Raw genomic sequence first — 10,649 nt, 5'->3', positions numbered from 1 at the left:
ACACATTGGCCATAAAGCATACCATGCATAAGGCCATACAAAGCACGAGTACCATGCAAAATATCATGGGCTATACAGAATACTTGCACCATCACATGTACATGTATATCATACCACAGACAGTATCATACTTAATACGTCAGTATATGTAGATCCACACCATGAAGCATGACCACACATTGGCCATACAGCATACCATGAATTACGCCACACAAAGCACGAGTACCATGCAAAATATCATGGACCATACAGAATACTTTAGACACACACGTAGAACACCATAGACCATACTATTGCAGGACACAGTCCATACGAGACCATGGCAAACACAGCACCCTGGAGCATTGAAAATTCAGCTGCAGCAACTTAAAATATGAGAGCTTTGGACCACGCTTTTTTGCGGAAAGAAAAAATATGTGCAGCATGGTTTAAGTGCCAATATTGATAATTATATTCCAGCAAATGGGCCAGTGAACATAGTGAACAACAACCAACACATCATGATGTGCAAAAAATAACTTGAACGACAGTGACTTTACGTACAGATTTTACTTTTGGCATTTTTTTTGCATTATAAACTGCAAATGTAAGAAATGGCAAAATGGCATGAAAACAGATGTGACATTTCAGTGATATTCCTGTTCGTGCACATGGTAAACAGGGCCAGTCAGTCACTGTCACAGTTCATAAGACTATATTCATGGGGACGGCCATATTGAATTTGAAAGCGAGGTTAGCCCTTCATTTTTTAATGTTGGGAGTAAAATCAAAACAATAAAATGAAATTTCATGACAAATTTGCACCTGTCTACTCTGATGAATAATTTCAAATTCACGATTGAACATACAGAATAATACCTCGCCAGATTCTGAACATTTTTGGAAGGGAGGCTTGGAACGCGTGAAATTATAAAACAGTCTGGTGCCTTCCTAATCTACATTTTGCAATATATAAAACAGATCTAGGGAACAAAATAGCCTTCAAGTGAATAGGGTCTAAAGCAGTGTTTCTACGACGATGTTACATTTTTGCCATGCCTTGTGCATCGGTGTGGAGGCTGTAACAAGAGACTCTCTACAGACCAGAGAGCAATCTTCTCTTCTGAAATCATTCACGTCCATTTTTAATGTCAAAACTGACGGGTGAGATTTGTTTCGTCCGTTTCTGAGCGCAAAAGGGAAGAACAACTTCGTGAGAACATGAAAAGCTGTATTTCATTCAAACTATAAGCTGGTACGCCTGTTCACAAATTTAAAATATTTTTGATGTTGAGATACATGTAAATTGTACTTGCAGAAATCTATCATCATTGGGGAAACACTGCTATCGTGACTGGGCCCCTTCACTGTATTGCCTGGCATACGCTCTTTTATAGCTTTTTCTAACGTAACTCTACTGAGTGGAGTGTTAGTATTCCTCTTTCTTGAAATTTGGACGGGATCGTACGTATTAACCATGCTTGCCCATAGAGTTATTGCGGTAGCAAAATCTCGCCCTGCATATTTGAATGGAGCAGGCGTTGATAAGTTTTGGTGTTGTGCGTGTGTCGAGCAAAACAGTTGGATTTTGATACATTGTGAAGTCAGAAATACCACCAAAGCCCCACAAGTTTGCCTTCGGCATTTAAGAAAGCTAGTAGGCGGTGAAAAAGGTACCGGTATTTTCGGTAAGTCTTTGGAATTTTGAGAACCGTTGTCACTTGACTATATGTAATGTTGTGGAGCGTTAGTATGAAAGATCCCGTCCAAATTCGAAGAGGAATACTAACGCTCCACTCATTAGAGCTACGTTTTTCTGTAGACCCTAGGTTCATTTCTTGCAATCATTGCACAATTGTTGAAAACTTTCAGATCAAACTCAAAAATGTCTATTTTGAAAAAAAGAAACATTTTAAGAGCAAAGCAAGCAGATAAGGAAATCTCAAGAGCAGACATTTGGATTTGAAATTGAAGTCTCTCAAACTGTACATTGATATAAAAGGCTTCATCCAAACAATACAACAGGTGACTAATTTCTGTAGAAATACTAACAAGATAAGCAACAACTCATAATGATAAGCTATTTGAGCCAAAAAGGGCCCTCCAAACATGTACTACTATAGCATGATGTAACTAGTTTGGTAAGAAAATATATTTCCAAGGTTTTGAGGGATTGAAAAAGTAAAAGATATAAAATGTGGTTAGAAAATGAATGTTAGATCCCTGGATTGCAAACCACGTTCCCACTTGTTTGCGCATTTTGAAAATTGTGGCGTTTCAGCATGAAAACCGAATACATGTACACAGAAATACAAAACAACAAAAGTGCAGATCTCTGAAACAACACAGAGAATCATCTCGCAAAAAAAGCAATGATGCAAAAACCACAACAGACAAAAACGGTGCCTCACAATGGCATGACAAGAAAAGGAAAGCAAAAGAACAGTGCAAGCAAGTAACGCTGAGTAACACAGGAATTCGTCTTTACCTTGGAGTTCGTTTCCATTCACTGACAAATTGAAATTGAGACACAAATAGAACAGGTGTTAAATCTGAACTGTTTCCGTTGCTCAATGTGACAAGATTTCATGAACTTTAAAAGTTAAAACCTCTGCACTGATGACACCACTTCCCTACAGAGCCAGCAGGGGCCCACGGTCCACTGAGAACCGTAGGAAAACGCACATGTACGCAAACAAAGTGTAGCATGATCACAAAAGAGTTCAGCATTTAGGAGGGAGGTATTTTTAAATTGGGGGGTTTATATACATGTATATTAACCACTTGAAGCTGGACGACGTGTACAGAAACATAATTTTCTTTATTTGTCTACAGAGGATGTGTTTTATTTTCACGGCCACTGTATCAATGCGTCCCGCTTGGTTGGGCCAAAGCGCAATTGCACGGTTGAAGAATCTGGTAGTCAAAAATCCTGCCCCCAGCAGCTTTTTTGGGTTAGAAAATCTGACGTTCACTGGCTGTGGTACAGCGTTACTGATCAGAAAAAAAAATTTGCCGATGCCAACAGATGAGGCATCCCTTTCTAGCAATACTGTAGTTAAACACCGAGTGTTAATACACGGTCAAGTTATATTAATCATGGCTGACATGGCTGACAAATAGAAAGGTTAGATACAAGGAATAATGGTAAATGTTAACTGTTCTGTCCACATAGAGAATATGATGACTTGTTAATATGAGATGACATGAATATTCATGAAGTTCATGAGCAGTGGTTGTTATGTGGCAGTGCATATTCATTAGTAATTGTTACGTAGCAAAGCATATTTATTAGTAGTTATCTCGAACAGAAACATTTCTAAAGCTTTGTGCATCTGAAGTTAGTCATGGCTGAAACACATGTACTTTAACACTGAAGAATTCAGTAATTCCACCCTTGCAGATCTTTCAAAATCTGCCCGGAGTTTTTGGAGGATTTAGCAGGATTGAGGAAGGTAGAGCCCAGCCACTGTTGCTTGTGTGGTGCTTGATGCCCCTTGGAAGTGGAGGTACAAAGAATGAGCCATTGGCTTCTGACAAAGTGGGGGGTTTTTGTAGGATTAAGGAAGGTAGAGCCCAGCCACTGTTACTGTACATGTACATGGGGCTTGATGCCCCTTGAAAGCGGATGTGCAAAGAATGTGCCATTGGTTTCCAGCAGAGGTGGAGGATTTTTGAAGGACTGATGAAGGTTTGAAGTGAAAATGCAAGGGAAGTTGGGTTTTTAACAACTTTAGTGGACAGCTTCAAAGCTCATGTAAATATGACTCAGCCTAATGAAATAAATGACAATTCGCTGGCACCACTTTGAGTTCCAGGACTGCAAAACAATCTTGCACTAGGGAAACCAACAGAAACTAACGGTATCAACCTTTTTTGCCTGCATATTGGCCATTTACATCTGGATGCCAAATTGAGTGATACTTCAAGACCAAGAACTCTGTTTACCTTTCCTAATACAAATAAAATACTGGCAAAATGACCTTATGACTCGTTTTGTGGGACCCGGTAACAAATGGGTTATGGGGTTTTGACAGATGAAGGCAATTCAACATTCAGAGTTTTCATGGTTCAGGGTTTTCAGCGTTCAGAGTTTTTCACGTTTAGAGCTTTAACTTCAGGTGTTGCAGCTATGTACGTGTACAAGAGTTTGTTCAGAGCAAAGATCGACAGAGACAACAGGTGGTTGAAAAGTGTGCAGCAAAGAAGGTCGTGTTGCAACAGGAGTGCATAGTTCCATGAAAAGTCTGCCTTCAGCAAAAGAGTCGAGCACTGCAAATATGAGCAACGTTGTTGCAACACGTCGCAACAGCAGCCCGTAGGTCTGTGATTAGCTTTCCAATGGCAAACAGCTGTGTACATGTTATTTCACGTTAAAAACAAGCCATCAGGAATTAGTTAGCCATGATGAAAATGTGATGCAACGGAGATGCAACGCTTTGCAACCCATGTTGTACGCACCGCTGTCGCAACATGTTGCCACAGTACTGAGCAGTTCTGTGATCAGCTTGCCTTTTGGGAAAGAACAGAGTACAATTGTCACTTTGATCGTGAAAAACAAGCACAGTACCGTCCATGTAGAATGAGTTAGTCATGTTGAAAATGTGATGCAACGAGGATGCAACGCTTTGCAACAGATGTTGTACAATGAGTTAGTCATGTTCCGGTAGCAAATTTGCTAGAACATGTTTTGCCTTTAGTAAGAAGGTGGAGTGCAAATGTTACTTCATTTACAGAAACAATCTGGAATCAGTTGGCGATGCTGAGAATGGGGGTGCAACATGTTGCACGTCGCTGTCGCAACATGTTGCACGTCGCTGTCGCAACATGTTGCACGTCGCTGTCGCAACATGTTGCATCAGCAGTGGCAAAAAGACAGGTGTACATACGAGACGTTGCTTGTGAGACACAAACGATACGCAACCAGTCAGCCACGTCAACGAGGATGCAACGGTGAATTCTTTTACCTGCTGCTGCTGTTGCTGGTGTTGTGTATTGTCTTGCGGTTTTTGCCCCCCTTGTGCATTTGCCTTGACCTGGTTGGCCACTTCGTCTACCAGTTTCTTCATTTGCTGACTGGCTTGGTGGAATTTTTCAGCTTCGTGATCCGCAGCGGCCTGGATTACTTGGTCAGCCAACTGCTGGGGATTGGAGATAGCTGCTTTGGCCTGGACCATGGACAGTGGGGGGGATGTATACATGAACTGTTGGTGTTTAACAATTGCTGGTGGCCCCGAACCGTGGATAATTTGACATTGGGATAACAGAGTTGAAGGTAGAAAAGGCAAAAGGCCCAGAAACAGGGACATCGGGGCAAAACGTAACTCAGGAAGCCCCCAACAATAAGTTATTTGTCAATGGAGAAGGTAAGGCCTATTACATGTTTTTAGGGAAGATTTGGAGGCCCTCGAAGAGAGACGATCAATGGACATCTTTGGCAAAACATTACAGGACTGTTTCTGTAATTAAAGCTGCATTATGGCTTATCTGTGAAGCAGAAATATTTGGATGTGGTAAAAAAAAGTGATCCCCAAACAGTAAGGAAATCAGATACTGTGTTTAAATGAAAAAAAAGAAGCGATAAATCTTTTGGGATGTTTCGTGTTCTGCATTGACTCCCAGGTATTCTGTTCATTTGTCCCGACTGTCGTATTTGATTTCCCGTGTAGACAGCTTCAGCTTTGATATCTTGACAATAAATCTCACTGTATGAGGTTCGAATCTCACTTCCATTTTACTTGATCAAGTTCCTCGTGAATCTTCAGCTTCAGGTTCGCTAGCCCCTGGTCACTGTCTGAGGTTAGAATCTCATCAGACTCCTGACCCCTGGAGTTTCTCTCATTTCACTGTCTTGAGGTTAGAATCTTGCTAGTCCATGTTGGACATATCTCCATTTCATTGTCTGAAGTTCTTTTCTCATCTGACTCACTTCCACAAAAGATTCTGCACCTCTTTATCTCATTCTATGAGGAATGGCTCATTCCAACTAGGTCTGTGCATCTCTTTAGCTCATGGTCTGTTTGGATCTTGCCAGAGTTATCTAATCTCCTGAATTTCAAATGCATGATGATAAGATTTCTTCTCATTATATCACTACATTTTGAATCTCACCTGATCTGTGACCATGGTCTTGAGGTTCGAATCTTACCTAGCACAGCATTAGGTAGGTTTCAGCATCTCGTTATTTCACTATCAAAAATATTCAAATCTCACTTGATTCATGACCACTCGAAATTTGCAACTCCTCAATGTCATGGTCTGGGGTTCGAATCTCACAAGGTGCAGGATTGTACCGTTTTTGCATCTGAATATTTCACTGTCTAAGATTTGAATATCACCTGGTTGATGATCACTGGAACTCCTGAGTGTCAAGGTGTGAGGTTTGAATATTAAAAAGAACAGAATCATAAGATTTCTGCATCTCCTTATTTCACTAAGGATTGAATCTGACCCGACTCACCTGATTTCTCAACACCTCAACATCATGGTTTGAGGTTTGAATCTTACAAGATGCAGAAAGATAAGATCTGTGCATTCATTATTTCACTGTAAGATATACATGTAAGATTCAAATTTCTCAACTCCTTAATATCAAGGTCTGAGATTCGAATCTCATCAGGTGCTGGATCAAAAAATTTAGGCATCTTGTTATTTCACTGTCCAAGGTTCGAATCTCACTTGATACATGACCACTGGAATTTCTAAACTCCTTAATATCATGGTCTGCAGTTCAAATCTCACTACATGCAGGATCAGGGGGTTTCTGCATCTCATTATTTCACTGTCTGAGGTTTGAATCTCACCTGATTCATGACCACCGGATCACCAGGCTGCGGCACTCTGTTCTCTTTGTACTGGTCGTTATTTCACTGTCTGAGGTTTGAATCTCACCTGATTCATGACCACCGGATCACCAGGCTGCGGCACTCTGTTCTCTTTGTACTGGTCGTTATTTCACTGTCTGAGGTTTGAATCTCACCTGATTCATGACCACCGGATCACCAGGCTGCGGCACTCTGTTCTCTTTGTACTGGTCGTGCTCCTGCTGTAGCCTCAATTTCAACTTCTTCATCTCCTCCTGTATATTCTTCTCGTACGTCTCCAGTTCATCTTCGGTGTAGATGTCTTGCTCCTCCAAGTCCTACCCAAAGAGCCCAGCAATTAAGAAGACTTTCTGTCACTTTAAACCCTAACTCCCTAGAGTGACCTTACAAGGAACCTTCTTCGTCCTTGCAAATCCAAACACCATATACACCACAGAGTAAACTGTGCCCAGAAACAGTTGGACTCTGTTTTAGTACGCCCAATCCCACATAAAGCACAGTACTACTTCAGTCCCCATCCTCACAGATTCCCACAGGCTCCGGTGTTGAAGTTTGGCAGGTTGGGGATCGTTACGTTCATGCTGTTAGTCGAAAAGGACGTTAACTACTCACACACTAAGTGAGCATCTTAAACCCTAACCAGTGCACACGGGCGTGCTGAAATTTATGTCAAATTGGGGGATCGGAACAATCTTACAGAAGTTCACTGATTTCTTGCAAGCGCTAATTTTTTCAACGGGAGTCTGGCTGGAGGGGTGCCTCTTTCTTTGCCTTTCATCACCCATTCAAATTCTATTCCCAGTCCAGTCCACATTGACTGAGTTTTCAGTCCTTACCCGACTCTCTTTTTAACCCAGAACGTTCGTTTCAAGTTTTCCGCCCACCTCTAAGACTTTTATGGCATGGTGTGCAGCTCATTTATTTTCATCTGAATGTGCACATAGGTGAAGGGAGTTCACACAGACATTGGGAGCCCAAAAGGTAATGGCAGTCAAGTGAAGACCTAACCTTTCTCCATATCCTCAATGATAATCGTTTGTATGCATCAGGCATGCAAATTGGACTTGGACAAAAATGACGAAATTCCAATTTCCTTTACAATTTTCTTTAAAATTTCTTCATAGGATTTTGTACCGTGTTTTTCAATTCTCAATGGCATGAATGTGAAGTGAAAATGAGGAGATCAGCTGATCTGAGGGAGAATTGCACACCCGTGTCGTTCCTCTTTCAATTTTTTATGTCAATTTTTTTCCTGTTTACATCAAATCTAGTTGCAAAAAATTGTTTTAAGTCAAATCTTTTCACTTCAATTTTTTTAAAATTAAATTCTTTTTCTTACATCCCATCCCTTGTCTTCGTCAAAATCTTCAGCCTCAGTCGCCTCCATAAATTCCTTCCTGCTGACCATCTTGTCTTTGTTCTTGTCAATCTGTTAACAACATAGCAAAAAAAAAAAAAGCCACGTGCTTAATGACTGAGTGGATAATATTTAAACGGGGGAGAAGAAGTTCTGTCATATTTGACCATCAAACATATTCTTTAATTCCAAGAAAGACCAAATAATGCAAATTACCTGGCAAAGAAAGAAAAGAGTTTGGAGACAATATGGGTGATATTTCCATGCCACATTACACAGGTCATGTGAAATGGACACAAACATACTTTGGGACCCCAAGTTTACAGAATGATCCAGTTGAAATTGTCTTTTTCCACATGTGGTTCTGTTTTTTACCCATGAAACAAACAGCACAGTGCTCCTTGGAGAGGCACACAGTAAGTTGGGTCATTCCATGAGGTTGGGGCACAATTTGTGACGGTGTCCATTGTTACGTGGGTTCCGTAAAAATGAACAGCTATTTCCCTGCAGGTGGATTCCAAATTGACATTGTTATACGTCTTGCACGGCTGAACACAGAGGGGTGTGTTATTTTTACAGAGTTAATGACCTACTCTACAGGTCATGACAGGTGGTACAAGTCGCAGATGTAAGAGGGACACCGTCAACAAGCAGTGCTCCAACCTCATGGAATGACCCAGTAAAGAGGGGTGAAATGGAATGGGCGGGGCTTGGCAAAAAGAGGAAAGGCCTCTGTTTGTGCACAGATAACTGCCTCATTGGTATCAGCCCTACACATCTATAATTGATTTTAGACAAACTCTGTTATTTAAATGTAATTTATCTCCAAGCAAATTTGAATGCTTGAGCCTGATTGGTTGATCCACAGCAACAGACTGAGGAAAATATTCCCACATACCACTGTCAGTATCACACTCCTGAAATGCTGCTCTATTCCAAGGGGAAATGTGTTTTTGTGCCTTAAACCAAATAATTTTTTAACAGTGTCCAATTTGCTTGGAGATAAATGCATTCAACTTGCATTTATGAGGTAACTGATGAAATGGTTGATATTAAAAAAGGATTAATGGTTCAGTCCATAGTGAACCCAAACCACAATGCAATCAACTCCAATACTGATCACAGCAATGAATGTCATGGTAACAATTCCCTGGTATGCCATGGTTCTTAATAAATGCTAAAATGCGTGATAGAAGTGAATGGGAACCAGTGAGGTCAGAAATCATTCTTATTTTTCAAGTTTGGTCCCAATCCCTGTCAACTACATGCAAATGGGCTTTTGCTGTCAAGAATACCGGGACTTGACACAAGCTTGTTTCTCATAAGGCCTGAATCAATAGTCTGTCACAAGTGGTTGTGGCCAGTGGGTTGCCACGGCTACCGTTGGCACAGTCGCAACTTTTAGAAACAGCCTATGGCTCAAACTGCCTCTCCAGTAGCCGTATTTCCAATTGTTTCCCCTGCTGAGTAAGCTACAGACATATTAATGCAGAGGGGTATATATTTCTTCCTCTGGGATACGCTCAAGTAAACTTTTTGCGCATCCATTGTAACGACACATTAAAATAACAAAGAACAGTCTCTGCGACACCAGCCAACGGAGAACCTCTACTCTCCTCACAAAATTCCAGGAAGGAATTTCTCCATTGTACTTGTACAAAGAAACCCTACATGTCCTTAATGTGGCCCACGACGATTCAAACAACGAAGAAAAAACGTATTTCGCAAGCAGGAACAAACACAGACAATATAAACGTATCATATGCACTGTAAGCACAGGGAACATGGTTATGTGCCCTGCTATTAAACCATTGTGTTGCCAACACTTTTCCCGATTGACCGTTGATGCACATGACTGGAGCTCTGTGCTTTTACGCGTCTGTGACTATAGCTCACACGTGAATAGCGCCCTCGTGTGCTTATCCTCACTGCCATTACCTGTGCTGGAATACAAAGCCAGTGCTTAGTTCTGGATCTGCAGAGGTTTATCTCGCACAGCGACAGACAAACGAGGAGGCGGATTAAACAGTGAGAAAGCATGTGCCGATAAGGCCTCCGATGCAAACTAAGGACTGGGCATTCGTGCGCAGCTGATTGTAGCCAATAGCAATAGAAACATGCTGAGTGAATATGCAGAAACAAAACAAGTGGGTGAGTGTTCAGTGTTTGACATTTTTGGATGCGCTTGTGTCAGTGTCTCTAGCAGCATACGCACTAAAACATGGTCAACGGAAGAAGCAGAATGCATTAATGGGAAAAAGGGTTGGCTTCTTGGCAAAGTTTTAACCTGCAGGCAGATATGCACTGCTTGACATGCAGCCAATGAAACTGCTTTCATGAAAATGGTGAGCCAATCAAATTTGGCAAAATGTCAAATAACAAAAATGTCATAGAAGACCTGATGGCTCCGACAGACAGTGCACGAACAAACACATGCAAACACTACAGCCTAAACGTCTTTATAGTGCTTTCTCAAAAGTGAAAATAGA

General features: G+C 41.2%; 1 protein-coding gene across 7 annotated transcripts in view; it reads right to left on the bottom strand.

Annotated features, from left to right (window-relative positions):
- The window catches only part of LOC110975435 (nucleobindin-2-like), a 30,497-nt gene that overhangs the window by 5,595 nt on the left and 14,253 nt on the right, over nt 1–10,649 (bottom strand). For 5 of the 7 annotated variants that reach the window (XM_087130272.1, XM_087130277.1, XM_087130275.1 and 2 more), the window contains 3 exons: nt 8,143–8,232; nt 6,959–7,120; nt 4,947–5,147 (listed from right to left, as the gene is read on the bottom strand). In XM_087130272.1, coding sequence (XP_086986398.1) covers nt 4,947–5,147; nt 6,959–7,120; nt 8,143–8,232 — 453 coding nt within the window. The remainder of the gene's footprint in view (nt 1–4,946; nt 5,148–6,958; nt 7,121–8,142; nt 8,233–10,649) is intronic. The other 2 variants (XM_087130276.1, XM_087130279.1) reach the window with 2 other exon arrangements.

The sequence above is a fragment of the Acanthaster planci genome, linkage group LG20, assembly GCF_054643075.1.
Source record: "Acanthaster planci isolate LZ-2023a linkage group LG20, COTS_SCS, whole genome shotgun sequence".
Lineage (NCBI taxonomy): Eukaryota > Metazoa > Echinodermata > Asteroidea > Valvatida > Acanthasteridae > Acanthaster > Acanthaster planci.
This window is presented reverse-complemented; position numbering and strand designations above follow the sequence as displayed.